Here is an 18,952-nt window from a genome sequence, read left to right as displayed (position 1 = left end):
ACTGGAATATGAAGGAGATTTAAGTGATTGAAGTTGAGAATAATCTAAAGTTGACCATAGGAAACATGCTATTACGATGAACAGAAAAGTTTGCTTTATATTTTGGATTACAAACAAATGCCTGAATATATGATGTGTTTGTATACAATTGAGAATGCTCTGTACAGTATGTAGTTTTTCATATGAAGGAAACTACATTGAAGGGATTTGTGCTTTAATGACAACAAAAAGTAAAGCCCGACCAACCACTTATCAGCACTCGAGATGGAAAAGAGACAAGGCAGGGAAACTATTGCATATAATCATGTAACCTGACTTCAATTGACTTTGACTTTAACCTAAAGCCCTTCAGATCAAAGATTTGCGACAAGCCGAGTTGAAACTTGTAACCACTCACAACAGAATCCCAAAACTGTGGTTTGCAACATTCTAAAACTGGACTATACATATCAAAGCAACGAGCAGTGGCCGTTTACATAACGGTTTGTCACTTCAACCTACTAACTTGTGTCATCAGCAAACCTTTATTTTGTTTCTATTTAGCTATACATATATTTATATGATATTTTATATATTATAAGGCGCCTTATTTGAAACTCCAGTGCAGTATCCTGTCTTCCTGTGTTGATTGGTGCGTGGTATGTTTAATGGACTACCACACAGAGGTGCTGGGCTGTGGTCAGGTAGAGCGGTCGTGATAGCAGACAGGTGCTGGGCTGTGGTCAGGTAGAGCGGTCGTGATAGCAGACAGAGGTGCTGGGCTGTGGTCAGGTAGAGCGGTCCTAAGAGCACACAGAGGTGCTGGGCTGTGGTCAGGTAGAGCGGTCCTAAGAGCACACAGGTGCTGGGCTGTGGTCAGGTAGAGCGGTCCTAAGAGCACACAGAGGTGCTGGGCTGTGGTCAGGTAGAGCGGTCCTGAGCACACAGAGGTGCTGGGCTGTGGTCAGGTAGAGCGGTCTTGATAGCAGACAGAGGTGCTGGGCTGTGGTCAGGTAGAGCGGTCCTAAGAGCACACAGAGGTGCTGGGCTGTGGTCAGGTAGAGCGGTCCTGAGCACACAGGTGCTGGGCTGTGGTCAGGTAGAGCGGTCCTAAGAGCACACAGAGGTGCTGGGCTGTGGTCAGGTAGAGCGGTCCTGAGCACACAGAGGTGCTGGGCTGTGGTCAGGTAGAGCGGCCGTGATAGCAGACAGAGGTGCTGGGCTGTGGTCAGGTAGAGCGGCCGTGATAGCAGACAGAGGTGCTGGGCTGTGGTCAGGTAGAGCGGTCGTGATAGCAGACAGGTGCTGGGCTGTGGTCAGGTAGAGCGGTCGTGATAGCAGACAGGTGCTGGGCTGTGGTCAGGTAGAGCGGCCGTGATAGCAGACAGAGGTGCTGGGCTGTGGTCAGGTAGAGCGGCCGTGATAGCAGACAGAGGTGCTGGGCTGTGGTCAGGTAGAGCGGTCGTGATAGCAGACAGAGGTGCTGGGCTGTGGTCAGGTGAGACCAGCCAGCAGCAGTGTCCCTGGCAACTTGCCTTGATCGCACCAGGGTGAGACATTCAGCCGTGCCTTGCTACAGAGACACACACATCCTGATGTTAGGAGGGGACACTGTTCCTGTCCTGATGTTAGGAGGGGACCCTGTCCCTGTCCTGAGGTTAGGAGGGGACCCTGTCCCTGTCCTGATGTTAGGAGGGGACCCTGTCCCTGTCCTGATGTTAGGAGGGGACCCTGTCCCTGTCCTGAGCACAGCAGCTGTTGGACCAGGGGTAGAAGCACCACCACCAAGCCCAGCCATGCACATCACAGGACATTACTCCCATAGACTCTCACTGCAGAGAAGAACAGCAACCTCATACTGAACCACATACTCTGGGTGATGTCTGAAGCATGGATACCAATTCACAACAGGCAGTGGGAATTCAGATTTTGTCCAAAAGCAATAGGTCCCATCATCAAGAGTGTACGAGTTGAGTAGTTTGTTCCTAGAAAGATCCCTTGCCGGTCTGACCTGACTTGGTTTTGATGGAGATTTATTTGTGTTTGTTCCAAAATGTACCTGTGTTTTAACATTGACCATATTTATTAAATTGAATTTGAGAAAATTATAACCCTGAATCTGATACAGTAGGTCATCAGTTGTACAAGCTGCTTCAAGTTTTCTAGTGTTGATTTTTTTAAAACATGATGCTGTTGATCATTTTATTATTGATTTGAGTCTTAGTGTGAAGATGGTCACAGAAAGGTTGGCTGACCTGGTGCCTGACTTGGCAAGGCTGCATTTGCCTTTATCTGTCAATATTTCATGCTGTACACATTGTAAATTCCGGAGCTTTAAAGTGTAATGTTTCTTGTACAAACTTTAAACACTGAGCAGAAGTGGTATTCCGTTGTAAAGACATGTATGTGTAGGGTATTTTATCTGCTGAGAATAAATATTTGAAGGTTTGCTTGTGCATATCAGACAGACAGCTCACGTGGTCTTTCTAACAAGGCGTTTGCTGCCACCTATCAGAACATTTTATCATCACACTATTGGTACACATCAATAAAAAAACACATCCAAACTAGTCAAATGCAGCTATATTCTGAATGAAATGGCACATTTGTTCAGATGGGAGTAGTGTGGACGGAGGAGGTTTCTGGCTGTGTCCTGGAACCCCAGGGCTGTCTGCGCAGGTGGACCACTCAACCAGACCCACGAGGAACATCCCAGCAGGGTGGACCACTCAACCAGACCCACGAGGAACATCCCAGCAGGGTGGACCACTCCCAGCAACCCGCTGACCAGGCCTCTCTCACACACACACACACACACACACACACAGGATCCCTCCGACTCAGACTGTACACAAACACAAACCCACATGCAACAATGCACATTTGCACCTTCATGCACTGCACACTACAGCCTTCCATTACGTCATATTGCACCGTTTTATTGGGGGCCAAGCAGCAAAGCTGCGTAGGCCACCATTGTTCTTGTACTTTTTCTTATTTATTTTTTTTCGTTTTATTTATTTATTTATTCTTCCGCCATTGAAGTCTATGGCAGCCCATAGAACCGTATGGTAAAAAAGTTGTGAAATTTGGCACACTCATTCATGACAGTCCCCTGATTAATGTCCACACCTCTAACCCTCTAGCGCCACCAACGTGTCAAAGTTGGAGGTGCGTTTGTGCACGCAAACTTTTGACCTGTAATCCCTATTTTCAACCAGGCCAGGTCAAGCCTGGCTTATGTGCGTGGCTGGTAGGACAGAAGCTAGTCATGCCACTGAAATAACTGAATTAAAATGACAGGAAATTATGTCTGATAAATTAAGATAGGTCTTGTCGCCTGGACACATCAGTTCCAATGCTTCCAATGCTAATCCTGCACAATAAGAGAAAAATAGCCAGTTAGCTCATGAGCTCACAACAACTAGCAGCAGCTACCATAACATTAATGGTAGCGGTTTGTGGCTAAAGCAGTTACGCTGATGATTCCTCTAACGTTAGCTATTTTGCTGCAATTGGTTCAACTTCTGTTTCTGGACAAAGGTAAGGGATAAACCCAGATAACACAAGGCTAGCGGACCTACAGCGGGTCCCCGATGGATGCTCCACCACCATTCCACCGGTAGTTAATTGTCTATATCCTAGGCCCATTGGCCGTGGGGTCCGTGGCGTGGTGGCGAGACTCCGCCCCCTCGTGTCAGAGCGGTTCGGGTGTAGTGCAGTTACTTCTGGGTAATCTCCATACACCCACCGGTGAAAACTGTGTCTCTAGCCCGCTCCAGTGGCGATTCTAGACCTTTTTGACTGGGGTGGCACAAGGGAACACAGAGATATGCCAGGGTGGCAGGTTTTTTTTTTTTTCTTTCATGCGTGCATTTTAAGAAGCAAAACACACGTTCCCAAAGCACAAGTTATACCTACAAGCTATATTGTTAAGAATTAAACTTTTTTGTAAACTGCATATTTCCACCCACTACTGGAATCACAATAATTAAAATGGTTTCAATAAACTTGACTGGATAAGCGCCTACCATGTTTTACTCACACTGGTTCCCCAGCCTCCTCAGCACACACATCACAGGAATGCTCCACATTTGTCATGTTTTGTGATTGAAATGTCTCTGGCTGTTGTCTTACATTTGAAAGCTCTTGATTTATTTTCATACTGTAAATAGTTCCATGACACACATCACTTTATAACACTCACTCACACACTCACTATCATACTCAATGAGTTCAATTCTAGTCCATTCGCCCGTTACAGCTAATTGAATGGAAGTGCATTTATTCTGAACCGTATGCCCGATTTTCAAAACTGCGGTAGGGATTTGAATGCGGCCATGGCGTGTTTCCCTTGTCTTTGATGCGCTGGTCACGCATCCTGCTTGGCCCCCACATTGCTGCTTGCAGCTATATTTACTATTGTAGCCATTGTTTTTTATTACCATTATCCTGTATTATACGTATTTACTGTCATTATATTGGGTTGCTATTATGTTGTTGCTACAAGGTTGAGGAGCCAAAGCCCAATAATTTTGCTCCTCTCTTCATGTACAAAGTATATAACGATAAAGGTACAGTATCTGAATCTCTTATCAATGTCATTTATTTTGCAATGGCACAGAACACAAAAGTTGTCACAAAGTGGAAACATGCCCTTTGAATAAATCAAAGTTTAGAATATTATATAGCCGGTTAACAGCACCAAATCATATATCCCTTCAACATCCTCGCCAGCAAAGAGCTCATAACGGGAACCCTGAAGAAGAGAGCCCACGCTCCCATGCTGGTTTAATGGTGAAACGTTTCAACCTAAGAGGTCTTCGTCAAGGACTGGTACATCCTGGGAACATGGCAACCATGAGCAGATCTTTTCATTCTGAGCCTCAAGATCCTCTAGCAGTGTGTATGGGACACTGCCTACCAATCAAAAACAAGTACATCATGACTTAATTGATTTTCATAGATAAAGCCATAAAATAAAAAAGAAAGTACACATTACATCAAAAAATATTCAAAGGTTAAAAAATATTCTCCGTGGTGAGCATGGAACTACAGTATTGTTTCACAGCAAATCAGAATCAAAATCAAAATCAACACAAATTACTGTGGCAAACCGATTTCATGGTAGCTGTAGTCCTTTCTGAGAGACACCTGCAGGTAAAGATCTGTTTATCTGCTGTAAAAAGGTTTAAAAACGTCACTCCAGTCCCGAGGTGGAAATAAATGTTCATAGGAGCATATCTAGTGTGTGGATTCTATTTCTCCAGTTCATCTGTTCTAACACTGTCTGGCCATTCAATCTTCAAACATGACACCAAAAGAACCCCAGACAGCAGACTGGTTATTACTGGTAACGTCCTCGCTTTCCTCCATGTCCACCATGGTTCCAACCTCCTCCTCCTCCTCCTCCACCATGGTTCCAGCCTCCTCCTCCTCCGTGTCCACCATGGTTCCGGCCTCCTCCTCTGCCTCCTCCCCTGCCCCCTCCCCTGCCACCACCGTGCCCCCAACTGCCCCGTCCTCCTCCCCCATCCTGCCTCTTCTGCCAGGGGGGCATCTCAGGGCGGGGGGCGTCTATCTCTGAGGGCCGCCCCCCCCGGTCTGGAACCCTCCCCATCAGCACCTGCGGACGAAACGGCAGAATGACGTGGGCTGTGTTCCCAATCACGTACTTCCATACTATATAGTATGCAAAAAATTGATGTAGTATGTCCCAATACATAGTATGCCACAGGCATTATGGCCAAAATACCAGGATGTCCTACTACATCCGGTCCTATTTTGCAGTATGCAAGCCAGCAGACTTTTCTGGCTATTCTGACCCACAATCCTGTGCTCAGCGGAAATGTCACATGTGCGAGTCGGGCCGGAGGAGTTTTGATGAATCCCAGCTGTGGACGAATGTCGCTTCATGAACAGGGATGGATGTGGTCAAATTTCAAGACGGAATGTTATGACAAGGTATTATGTCCCTATTTGATGCATACTGCGTGAAAAGTACGTACTTTCTAGAGGCAGCTATAGTACGTACTGGTAGTAAAAAGTAGAAGTATGCGATTCGGAACGCAGCCCCGGACAGCACCGCGGGACCAAGGCTCATTTTACGCCTGCTGCATGCTGGGAAGTGGAGTTCCGAACTGATCTCCGCCAACCAAGGTACACAGAGTGGTCAGGAGATACGAGGCCAATGACAGAACTAAGAACATGTCTCGTCCTCCCAGAGTGTGCTGTTCTACGGGAGAGACCGAGGTGGTGCGTGTTCAGAGAGCTCTCCTGTACCTTGTTGACAGCGCAGGCGGTTCTCTCCCTGCTGGCGCCGCTGCTGGTCTTCACCATGTTACACACGTCCTCCCTTGCTGCCAGCAGCTCTGCCACGCCCACCGGCGAGCACGGCGCCAGCGTGTGCCTCTTAGGCTGGTAGACCCTGGCCATGCTGTCCACCCTCTCCTGACAGGGCACACATACGTCCATCAACTACGTTGCAAGTTCACTCAGAATCTTTTTACTTACACAGCAGAGCGTGCGTCGTGAAATAATAGCACTGGCACTTCAATTTAAACAGTGTTGCTTGAGATGGGATTAGTGCAGCTGGGGGATGGGGGATGAGGATGAGGAAGAGAGGACTACCAAGATGATGAGGAGAGGACAGGCGGAGAGGAGGAGAGGAAGAAGAGGAAGAGAGGAGGAGAAATGACGCCGCCTGCCTTGGCTCTGTCTGACCACCCGAACGACTGGACAGTGACATCCAGACGTTTGATCAACATCCTCCGCCGACACTCGTACTCAGAAGCCAGGACCCTGTTGATGTCCTCAACCCTGTCCTGTGGAGCAAGAGAGGAGAGTCAATGGTGCCCAACACTCTTCACCACAGTACCGGTGTTCAAAACCGCTTGCTCATTCGCTCACTCGCTATTCACTATGTATTGTAGTGAACGAGAAATTGTAGGGTACATCCTCTCTTCACTAGAAATTACTGTGCATTGTGGGTATTTTCTAGTGGACTATATGATGAATCAAATTAACCGTTGAGAACTTGGACACTAGAAGAAAATGGCGCACACACTATATAGTCCACTATTTCTGTATTAGGGAGTGGTTTCAAACACAGCTGGTGTTAGTGTCTGCGGGCTTTCAGGACAGTGTGCTTACCCACTGGTCACTGCTGAGAGCGCTCTTCAGAACAGGTTCTCCTACGTGCTGCTCTGGAACAGCTTGTAGCGCTGCGTTTACCTGGAGTTAGACACAGCATTGTACACAGTTCAATACAGTGATCATTTATTTCTCCAATCTCTTGTAGTGAAACCTGTAGTGAAACATTTTCAGAGATTCTGTCTTCCGTGTAGGGAAATGGCTACATTGGTGATTTAAATAAGGCCTACACACAGAATTTAAGCATTTAATCAAAATAATATTAACTTAAACAAGCGTGACTGTGCCCCTTTAAACACACCCTGCTCTCTATGTCGGAGAACAGCTCCGGTAGGTCTGGCTCTCCTGGCGGCTCAGGGAGCTGCAGCGTCTCACAGATGGCCCGGACGTCCTGCAGGGCTGGGCTCGCTCCGCTGTCCGCATCTCTGACCCGTCTGCTGGTCACTATCTGGGCAGCCTGCAGCTCAGAGCTTAGAAACACTGACACACACACACACACACAGCTGAGTGACTGTAATGTAAGCCCACTTAAAAGGCAAAGGTTATGGTTGGTAGGCAGCGGTTATAGTTGACACTGCAGTATGCAGTATTCTGATCAACTCATAACTTACATACAAGCTTTAGATGGTCCTTATTGTGGAGTTCTCCCTGTAGGATTCCTGAGACCAGGCCTGGGTAAGGACAGTTCAGCTCCTTCAGTAGACCGCTGAGCTCATACTGCAGTCCATCAGAGTCTTCTGGACAGAGAGTGGCCATCAGAACACAGTAACATCTCACTGCTAGTCTAGTCAACAGTGAGGGGTGAAGATCAGAGCCGCCATTTAGCTCACCTGGGCCAGAGGATGTGCCGTCCTCCAGGTCGCATAGCGGTTTCAGTCTGGACGCCAGCCATTTACAAAGGTTCACGTACTCGGCAGAGGACAGACCAGCCTCGGCTGCCTTCACAAGCGCCTCTTCCTCCAGCAGAGCTCCGTCATACCTGCGACACACAATGCAGAATGGGTACACAGCCTAGCTAGGCTAAATATTGTTCGGCCAGGATTCAAGGGAGGTGTATGTCATATACATGATGCAGGCTAGCCATTGTTCAGCCGTTTTCGTCGATCTAAAGTTGTATCTAGCTTAATACTAAAATGTATACAAGACCACAGGTACCCAAGACTATGAATGGGCTACATAACTATGAATGGGCTACATAACTATGAATGGGCTACATAACTATGAATGGGCTACATAGCCAGCACGCTTTGCTTACCCGACTTGTTCGAGGACGTCCAGAATATCACATTCCATAGCGGGAGACAGCAACAGTTTCAGAACAGTTTAACTGTTCTGATTTATGAAAGTACTACAAGTGACCAATATGACCGTGGATCTGCTGATATTACGAAGTTCATCATAGCGATGTTTTCATCAGCAGTAGCGCCATGAGATGGATGGATGGATTATATGGGAGAAATGCCTTCCGTACCGAAACATGCGGTTGATATTTGGTTCCGCCCCGTGTGTTACATCTGCAGGCTCCCTGAAACTCATATCCGGTAGCGTTCTTGCAAGGAATTTCAAATACAGTATAGGTCACGCAAATGTACGATACAAATACGCTAGAGACACACACAAACAAACCAGGCCAGGTCCGGCCTGGCTTATGTGCATGGCTGGCTTGTTTCTGTTCAGGACTGGTAGGACGGAGGCTAGTCATGCCACTGAAATAGCTGTTAATTGAAATGACATGAAATAATGTCTGATAAATTAAAGATAGGTTTCGCCTGGACACATCAGTTCCAATGCTTCCAATGCTAATCCAGCACAATACGAGCGGGATAGCCATTTAGCTCATGAGCTCACAACAACTAGCAGCAGCTTCCTACATCTGGTGGAATCCGCTGGCGGGTTCCTGGCCATTTGTATATTGAATGGCAAGCGGACCTCTGGTGGAATATTAGCGGTCCGCTAGTAATCAGAAATGCTCCTGCTATTGCTCCACCACCATTCCACCGGTAGTTTATTGTCTATATCCTAGGCCCATTGGCCCTAGGCTTTAACTAGCCCTTCTCAGGAACTGTGAGTGCGCTGATGATGTAGCATCTGCTAGGCTACCACAGTCCTTTCTACCAACATAGGACATTTTGACTTTTAAATAGTCGCCAAGTTGGCGGCACTTGGCGCTCATATTTAAAAGTGTCAAATAAACATTTCAAATGCTACTGTTAAGTGATCTTTTTAGCCGTTTTTTGTGGCATCGTCATTATTTTTCGAGGTAGTCTTCTTCAACTGCCATACAACTCAGCATAGCGGACAGCGCCCCATCTGGTCGGAAATCCTCGAAACAACCTCAAAAAATAATGACGATGCCACAAAAACCGGCTAAAAAGATCACTTAACGGTAGCACCGAGCTTTCAAAACCCATCGTTTGTTATCCCAACCAATATCTGTGTGCTATCTGGAAAAAGGTTGGAGTGAAAGGATGAACGTGTGGAGGTTTTGGGTGTAGTCCCATAAAATCATCCCATCGGGTCTTGAACCCCCATCTCCCAGGTGGGAGTCTAATACTTTCACCGCTACTGTACTTGTGCAGTGCAGATCTGTGGGGTTGATTTTGGTGGCCTTCTTTATTTTGGTGTGCTGGGACTACTGCTTCTTGTGGTGCCAACAGAGAAATGCTGGTCAACATTGACCGGAGTAAAGGAGGGAGTGAGGGAGTGACAACCGGACAAATGCTATCCTAGGTGCTGGCTTACAGCCATGCACAAAAATAAAATAATTACAGAAACAAATGATTGAAAACAAAAAAGAAAGTTGCACACTCATTTGTCTCCTCTCTGCTGTTTATTGTCACCAACGTTTCAGCGTTTGCCTTCTTCAGGGTGAATGAAGAAACTTATGATTTAAATAATAAATTAAAACTTGCAGGTGGAGAGGGCGTTGCTGTTGCTGATGGTTTAGCAAGGAGGAACCTCTGAGATATTTTAGACCTAAGAAATAGTCCATAAATTCATATTGAGAGAATATTGATATTAAGAAATAATCCATGAATTCATATTAAGGAATATTTAGTGTGATTTTTTGTATTGTGATGTAATTTGTTGATTTAAACCAGGCCAGGCCCAGCCTGGCTTATGTGCGTGGCTGGCTTGTTTCTGTTCAGGACTGGTAGGACGGAAGCTAGTCATGCCACTGAAATAACTATGAATTGAAATTACATGAAATTATGTCTGATAAATTAAGATAGGTCTTGTCGCCTGGACACATCAGTTCCAATGCTTCCAATGCTAATCCTGCACAATAAGAGCGAGGTAGCCAGTTAGCTCATGAGCTCACAACAACTAGCAGCAGCTTCTATAACATTAATGGTAGCAGTCAGTGGCTAAAGCAGTTACTCTGATGATTACTGTAACGTTAGCTATTTTGCTGCATTTGGTTCAACTTCTGTTTCTGGACAAAGGTAAGGGATAAACTCAGATAACACAAGGCTAGCGGACCTACAGCGGGTTCCCGATGGACGAGTTGGCAGACCTCCGGCGGAATACAACACAAGGCTAGCAGACCTACAGCTGCTCCACCACCATTCCACCGGTAGTTAATTGTCTATATCCTAGGCCCATTGGCCGTGGCATGTTGGCGAGACTCCGCCCCCTCGCGTCAGAGTGGTTCGGGTGTAGTGCAGTTACTTCTGGGCAATTTCCATACACCCACTGGTGAAAACCGTGTCTCTAGCCCGCTCAGGGGCTGAGTTGTGGAGTTCATGGCATGGATAGTGGCGTGGTGGTGAGACTCCGCCCGCTTGGGTCAGAGCTGATTGAGCGCAGTACAGTGACCTCTGGGCAATCTCCTTGCACCCACTGGCGAAGACAGTGGGTCTCTAACCCACTCAGGGGCTGAGTTGTGAGATCCTTGGTGTGGATAGTGGCGTGATGGCGAGACTCCGCCCCCTCGGGTCAGAGCTGGTCGTGGACAGTGTACCTCCGGGCCGTCCACTTGCCCCCACCAGTGAAGACCCTGTGTCTCTAGCCCACTCGAGGGCTGAGTTGTGGGGTCCGTGGTGTGGTGGCGAGATTCCTTGCGTCATATTGGGTCGGGGGCAGTGGAGCCCTCTCCGGGCTACCCACCTGCCCCCACCGGTGAAGACCGTGTTTCTCTAGCCCTCTCAGGGGCTGATTTGTGGGGTCTGTGACGTGGATAGTGGCGTTATACACATTATTTGACCTTTCAATTCTCTTCACTTACATAAACAGACAGTGAGTGTGTGCTCTCTGAAATAATAAAGAAATATAATGTATAACTAACAGAAATACTTACACAAATAAACTAAATAGCCTAACTCAAATACTCATCGAATTGCTGAAACTGAACAAGGAACAGTCTATCTAAGCCTGTTGCTGCCCTCCTGTGGCCGAAAACGGTAAATGCTCTTGTGGTAGCAACATGGAACTGCAGGTTCTGGGACCACTGCCTCTTGTGGTAGCAACATAGAACTGCAGGTCAACAACCGGACAAAGGGACACAGGGAGTGACGACTACTGGACATATGCTATTCTAGCTGTGCGGCTGGCCGGCCACGCACAAAAAGGTTAATCTCCTACGTTGTTGGTTCTGTATTCACTGTATTACACTGTATAGGTTTCCATTGGCTTTACAGATGTTCTACAGACATTATAAATGGTTGCATTAAAAAAAAATGCTGCAAATCACTTGAGAAAAGTGTTTCCATTGAATTGGCTAGTATTGATCAAGTCTTGAGAAGTTTTAGTTTCTGTCTCGCCAAGGGCTCGTTCCCTCGACGGAGGCTATCTCTACACTAGGGCCTCGTTCCCTCAATGGGGGCCATCTCTACACTAGGGGCTCGTTCCCTTGACGGGGGCCATCTCTACACTAGGGCCTCGTTCCCTCAACGGGGGCCATCTCTACACTAGGGGCTCGTTCCCTAGACGGGGGCCATCTCTACACTAGGGCCTCGTTCCCTCGACGGGGGCCATCTCTACACTAGGGCCTCGTTCCCTTGACGGGGGTTTGAGCGGCTGTTTGAGCTTATCAGTATGGTACGGCTGGCCAAAGTTATGTCAAATATTATTTAGACGAAAGACTGTACAAGACTTGTCTTGTGCAAAAACAAATAATGAAATGTAGTGAACTAAAGAATCTACAGTAAACGTGGCTAATGATGATTGATATCAAAACACATGCACACACACACACACACACACACACACACACACACACACACAGACTTGAAGTAAAAAATAACCCCACACAACAAAACAAAATTAAAACTCACCATTTTATTATGATAATGTTATTTGATATGTCAAATTACAAGTGTATGATGTAACATAAAAACAGTTACAAACATATGTATGCATATTTACATTATATATTTATGAAAAGTAACAAGCTACATCTGTATAAAGAAAATACAACTATGACATGAGTTATTGAACTATACATACATCATATACTTGGTATTCTCAAATCATGATAGAAATACCTAGACGTATATAAACCAACACAACCACTGCTGTTAAGTCTTAGATGCACACTATGGGGGACGTGAGGCACTTTGTCGAGGTTGTCGGGGTGTGTGAGGCCGATGGCACTAAGAAACTGAAACAAAAGATGCAGGATAAGAAAAGGAAACGGGCTGTGTTTTTACAGAAGAATTAGAGAACCATTTATACTGCAATTTCCAAAACACAAATGTTTTTTTCCCACTATTTAGAACTAATCACATAAATGTTACATCATCAAGCGCTTTAAGATGAAACAAGCTGACCTACATCATATCAGTGCACCAAAAGCATTGGAACAGTGAGAAGTAACCACTCGACTGCTGTGAAAAGTAACCTTTTTAAACAATACACTGAAGAAACAGCTCTTACAGGCATTTATTTTAAACCTAGACAAAAGTCAAGAATGTACATCATATGCATTCCAAAGATATGCACAATTTCCAAGATTGAAAGGAGATAGAAGACTAGCAGCAAAGTGGTTAAAACTGAAGTCTTACATTATTCAAAGTTTACTGGCGGGTAAAAAAAGAAAAAAAAAAGCAGACAGACACATGTTGCATATATAATACAGTACATGACAGCAAGTTGCACTGTGCTGGTTAATGCAGAGTGAAAGGTGTTATTTCAGTATCTCTAAACTTGTATAAATGTACGTCCTACATTTTGCTTCTCAGCCAGCAAGTTTTCATCAGGTTCATCAAACCTTGGTTCAGCTTGCCATATGCAGGGCAATCCATAAACAGGAGGTTACATAGACATGGACCAACACACACACACACACACACGCACACACACACACACACACACGCACACACACACACACCTAACAAACCAAACACACTCATGGTCATGGGTCTATGGAGTCAGAGAACTAGGTATTGTTTTAACAGTCTTTCATAGCTGATTCTCTCTCTTTCTCTCAACACAATAAAATTAGTGATTGTATCTAGCAGCTTTATATATCAAACTTTTCACTATTGTACCGTTAGCACTAACATTCCTTCCTCCTTACAAAACTAGAAAAAAAAACTCTATTAAAAGCTCAATAGTAATTTCCATCACAGACGCCCTCTACTTTTCAATGTGAAATAATACTAAAAGGTGATCTATGTACATAATGCTGTCACAACCCTAACCCTAACCCTCACAAGCACCCACAAGTATTCTCGTCTGGCAAGGATTTGTAGTTAAATTGACTCAACCATGCAGACAACTCTGGCCTGAAGTGCTTGAGCATCACTGGTCCCTCGTCTCAGACTAGGTGATCAGATGGTCCTAATTGCGTACATAGACATCAGGGTGGAGACCCGACAGATACGTATGCTAGAGCAGGCGGCCTCGGACAGGACAACTGATTTTATTAATAGCTTATTTTGAAATGATTGTACTCGGTCACATTAATGCGCCTCGCTGCCGCCGTGGCCACTCTGGGAGCCTTGCTGACCTTCGGGGTCAGTGAGCCTCATAGCTCAACATTTTGGGGTGTCTGGCTCACATCATGGAGCTGGAATCAGCCAGGGCCGTCATGCACACGTGAGCCATGTTGATGGCTTGCCAACGGCTGTTGGCCACATCTCTGCAGCCATGTACACCCTTGCTATCAAAGCTGTCTCAAACCCAGAAGAGGCAACCACAAACGCTGCGCGCAGGTCGTTCGAGAGGAGAGGTCGTGACCTTGGAGTGTGCAGAACGCCAGCAGTAACTGCTACTGTGGCAGCTGCTATAGTGTCACTCCTCCATTTTGACCCTGTCTGAGATATCTGCTGGTCTGGGTCTACTTTGCCTGTCTGCAAAACTCCAATACAAGATGGGCGAGGACAGCAACCTGTTTCAGCAACTATCTTCTGGAGACGGGAGGCACAGATAAGAGGCTGCCTTGGTTTCCCCCGTGACCCTGGAATCGAGATCCAGCTGCTTTTGGTGAGGGCGCTAAAAAGCTGCCACTGATTTAAGGCGGTGGGCTCTTCTGTCAGGTTAGGGTTGGGGTTCAGTCAGGTTCTTGGGAGTCACCAGAACGGAAGCACTTAGAATCAGGCAGATTCCCACGCCTGCTAGAATTTCTGCATGGGTAGGCTATCTCTCCATCGTTAGATCCTGGTGCAAACGCACGTGTCATCTCAGGACAAACACAGGGGTTGGATGGGGGTGGGGGGGGGGGGGGGGGCAAGCATGTTTCTACCAAAATCTCCAAGCAGCTTGCCGAGGAGCTTGAATGTGACATTGACCCTGCAGTTAAGAGCGGGAAACATGGACTCCCTCTTAGCGATGTCAGGGACTGCGGGAGCAGCAGCCAGGAGGTCTGAATAGATCTCCTTTAGATCCCCACTGAGTGAATAGAACAGGAAACTGAGTAGGCCTATATATGTCCAGTGTCTACAAAGGTGGCAGATGCTTCTTCAGCTTTTCGGGAACCAGATGGAGGCCTATACCTGTCGGCTTATGAATGAGACTAATCTAACTGGCTCCCAACCGACTGGCTAGGTGGTGCACTCGTTAACAAAAAACTAAACCTAAGGCTGTCACTGGAAGCTGTGGATATACTGACAGCAGGGATAAATACAGCTCCACCTATCAATTTCTGAATGGGATTATCCGCATTTAAATATATTATCAGTATTTATATAGTGTTACTTATTTACATGTGTTTGGAGTTTGGTGCTGTACCTGGGGTCCAGTTTCGTCATCTACCTACCTACCTACCTAGTTAGCTTGCTGGCTAGCGTTAGCCTGTCACGGTCTCTGGCTCTAGGGACGGTGGAGAGAGGTCTAGCTGTGTCCTATGGTAAATATAGTTTGCATAGAAAGTAAGAGTTGTCGCCACGGACAGGCTGGGCGGAGTAGGGTTTCAGTTTGGATGAAGTGGTTCACTCCTCGTCCAATCAGGAGAGCAGACTACCATGTGTCATCCTGTTCTCCAGGTGTGTGTGTTTGGTGGGTGGGAGGGGGCAACAGTATATGGTTGTATTCAATATTGAGCTCACAATTAAAAATCAAGATGAATGTCTTTACTTTGACTGAGCGTTTGAACAGAGAAGACACCAATGCTTTTCAGGGGCACAGGAATAAGACATTCTGAGTGTTTACACAGTTATATTTCTGTAATTAACAGTTCATTCTCTTATTCAGAGAATCTCAAATGGGGTTGGAGAAGGACTAACTATCTATCTCTCCATCTACCTCTGTCACCCAGCTGGTCAGTACTGTTATGAGTCAACAGATATTTTGTTTAGTCAATGATAATGACATCTCCCTGCTGGTGCGCATGCACACACACACGCACGCACACACACTCACACACACACACACGCTCAGACTACAACATTTACATCTACACCCTATAACCTACAGCCAATTAGACTTTCAGAGATGGTGACCACAATGCACCCATATATTCTGGGTGTATAAGTGTGGTGATGGACGGTATCCTGGAGCTACCTTCTAAAACCACCGCAGAGCTTCATCCTCCTCAGACAGAACGGACGGACGGACAGACAGACACACAGACGGAAACTTCTGGAACTTGGAGAGGGTGCTGTAACCAAAGTTTGGAGACCAGTGCCTTTGAAGTGGGTTTTTTCTCACATTAAATTAATTTCTCGCTGATTTTGGTTCAGACAAATTCCAATACTGAGGATCGTTTCCCCTCCGAAACAAATTGAAGTGCCTTATCATTCAGCTAAAGGGTCAGGGTTGGGTTATAGGTTAACCCTAACCCAAAAGCCTTTATTCACCTACATTGAACTAAAAACTTGCTGGTTGAGCAAAATTTCAGCTTTAAGTTCGAAATAATAATAAGATTAGCAGGAAGCCAAACCAGAACCAAAACAAAACACCAGTTTCAGTTTCATCATAAAGAAAATGCAGTGGAGTCAAAAATGGAAATCTAGTAAAGTAGATGGAAATGACATACTGGTCTCTGCCCCCGCGAATCAGAAGGTGTTGAGTTTGGATAATGTTCATTTTGAGTTTGGATAATGTTCATGTTTGGATAATTTTCAGATTGAGTGGATAATGATCATGTTAAGTTTGGATAACCGTTAAAGTTTAGTTTGGATAATGTTCCAGGTTGAATTTGGATAATGTTCGTGTAGAGTTTGGATTATGTTAATGTTGAGTTTGGATAATGTTAATGTTGAGTTTGGATAATGTTCATGTTAAGTTTGGATAATGTTTGTGTTGAGTTTGGATAATGTTCATGTTAAGTATGGATAGTGTTGAGTTTGGATAATGTTTATGTTTGGATAATGTTCAGGTTGAGTGGATAAACATTATCGTTGATTCTGGATAATGTTCATGTTGATTTTGGATATTGTTCATGTTGAGTGGATATTGTTCATGTTGAGTTAGGATAATGCTAATGTTGAGTTTGGATAGTGTAAATGATAAGTTTGGATAATGTTGAGTTTGGGATAATGCTGAGTTTGAATGTGCTCTGCATTAATGGAGTCAAATTGATCATAATTAATCCCTTCTGTTCATGGAATCGATCCCTTTATGTTGGAATGCAATTAAATGGTCCAAATTGCCTTGCTAGGATGAGGAAATCATTCTAACATTGTCTGAGTGAATGTCAAAAACTGTCAGGCAGAACCATCCAAAGTATAAGCTGTTACACATTTCTTTTTTTCTTTCATCATTTGATGAAAAGGGAAAATAAGGAAACAAATACATCCACAACAACATCTCTGAACTGTTAAATTAGCTTCTCCAGGGTTTACATACCCTTACAACTGGAGGAGGGGTGGGGTACCATTTCTAGTGCACTTTCTCTGCCTAATCATTACACTGTCAGCAAACGCTCCAGTCAAGATGGAAAGGCCACTGTTACCCAACTGCAAATTCACAAAAAGCAAGAACATATCCCTTTTAGCATACTCAAACAGCAAGTACGTTTTTTTCTGTACGTACAATAGTTTTGTTTTTTTGTCGTTTAGTTTTTGCTCTCTGTACAAAAGACAATATTCCTTCATAAAGTTACACATCACTTATACGAGAGTCTGACATGGTGTCCTGGGTGTTGAGCGTGTTTTCGTGTGTGTGTGCGAGTGTACGTGTGTGTGTGTGTATGAGTGTGTAATGTATGTGTGTTTGTAAATGTGTGCGCTTGTGTGAGTGCGTTTAGTAATATCTCCAAGTCTGTTAATCTTGTCGTCTGCTCCTCACGTTAAGCTCCTGAACTTAACACCTGCCCCGAACCTCGTGAAGGCCGAGGGGTTTGTCCTCCGTTGCTCGCGGCGACAGACACAAACTCAAATCTTCAGAAGCCGTCAGAGTGAGGATCAAGGCCATGCCCCCCCCCCCCACCGCCGCCCCCGTCTGAAGAGGTGAATGACAAAAAAGGATGCCGGCTTTTTGTATTCCGCATTTATCCACTTCCTGTGTTGTTAGCTAGCTGTGCCGGGGCGTTCCCGGGGGCGGGCGGGGTCACCCTGCGGCCTTGTGCTTCCCCCCGCAGCAGCGGCAGGCCTCGCCGCAGTGGTGGCACGCCCTCAGCGGCAGGTAGCAGCACATGCAGGGCGCCACGAAGGACAGCGCCACCAGGGCCAGCCAGCGCAGGCAGAACTGCTCGTCGGATGTGTCGCACGAGCACGGGTCGGAGAAGTCGCCCTCCGAGTCGGACATGCAGTGGTAGAGCATGCTCTCGGCGCACAGCATGCAGCTGACTTTGTAGATGCACTGCTTGATGGGGTCGGGCGCGTCCTGGCACCGCCCCCGCCGGTTGTCCTCGCGGTTGAACATCTCCCGGCAGTAGATGCAGCGCGAGCGCTCGCCGTCCTCGCGCCGCCGCCGACCCTTCTTGGATTTGAGCAGCGGCGACGGCTGCGTCTTGATGGACGACGGGTCCTTGCCCGGGCCGGGCCCCGAGCCCGTGCCCACGCCCCCCGGGCCGGAGCGAGGGTCCCCGATGCCGGGGCCCTCCGGGAACAGGTACTCGCACTTCTTGCTGTCCAGTTTGTGGAAGGGGCCGGGGAAGTCGGCGTCGTCCCTCTCCCGGTCCTGCTTCCACAGGACGGGGTGGCGGTAGTCCTCGTAGCCCCGGATCAGGACGTCCTTCCTGGGGTTGATCCGGACGATCTCCTCCTCGTCCATGTGGAAACTCACGTGGCGCGTCGACTTGAAAGACACCTGGCGGAGAGAGAGAGAGAGAGAGAGAGAGATTGAGGGACTGACCATGGAGCATAAGTAATTTTTATTTATAAAAGCGCCTTTCGAAACTGAGGTTACATAGTGTTGTACAATGAGAAGAAAAGAGTAAAAGCGGATGAAATAGAAAAACATAAAATACATTACATGAGCGTAGAATCATGGTGGG

At 46.4% G+C, this 18,952-nt stretch overlaps 2 protein-coding genes across 2 annotated transcripts in view; both read right to left on the bottom strand.

Annotated features, from left to right (window-relative positions):
* Window positions 1–5,326: 5,326 nt before the first annotated feature.
* Window positions 5,327–8,551, bottom strand: fam98b (family with sequence similarity 98 member B; the record flags this gene model as incomplete). Its single annotated transcript, XM_084450657.1, has 8 exons — window positions 8,387–8,551; window positions 7,962–8,110; window positions 7,743–7,868; window positions 7,433–7,611; window positions 7,132–7,212; window positions 6,687–6,803; window positions 6,262–6,429; window positions 5,327–5,605 (listed from the first exon to the last, which is right to left on the bottom strand). The coding sequence occupies exons 1-8, from the start codon at window positions 8,422–8,424 to the stop codon at window positions 5,327–5,329; spliced, it is 1,137 nt and encodes a 378-aa protein (XP_084306783.1). The 5' UTR covers window positions 8,425–8,551.
* Window positions 8,552–17,449: 8,898 nt separating this feature from the next.
* Window positions 17,450–18,952, bottom strand: part of spred1 (sprouty related EVH1 domain containing 1) — a 35,198-nt gene continuing 33,695 nt past the window's right edge. Inside the window, exon 6 of the mRNA XM_084450747.1 lies at window positions 17,450–18,765. Within this exon, the coding sequence (XP_084306873.1) occupies window positions 18,064–18,765 (702 nt within the window). The 3' untranslated portion in view covers window positions 17,450–18,063. The remainder of the gene's footprint in view (window positions 18,766–18,952) is intronic.

The sequence above is a fragment of the Borostomias antarcticus genome (genome assembly GCF_949987555.1).
Source record: "Borostomias antarcticus genome assembly, chromosome: 16".
In the NCBI taxonomy this organism is placed as follows: domain Eukaryota; kingdom Metazoa; phylum Chordata; class Actinopteri; order Stomiiformes; family Stomiidae; genus Borostomias; species Borostomias antarcticus.
Note: the sequence above shows the minus strand (reverse complement) of the source record. Positions and strands in the feature narration are given on the sequence as shown.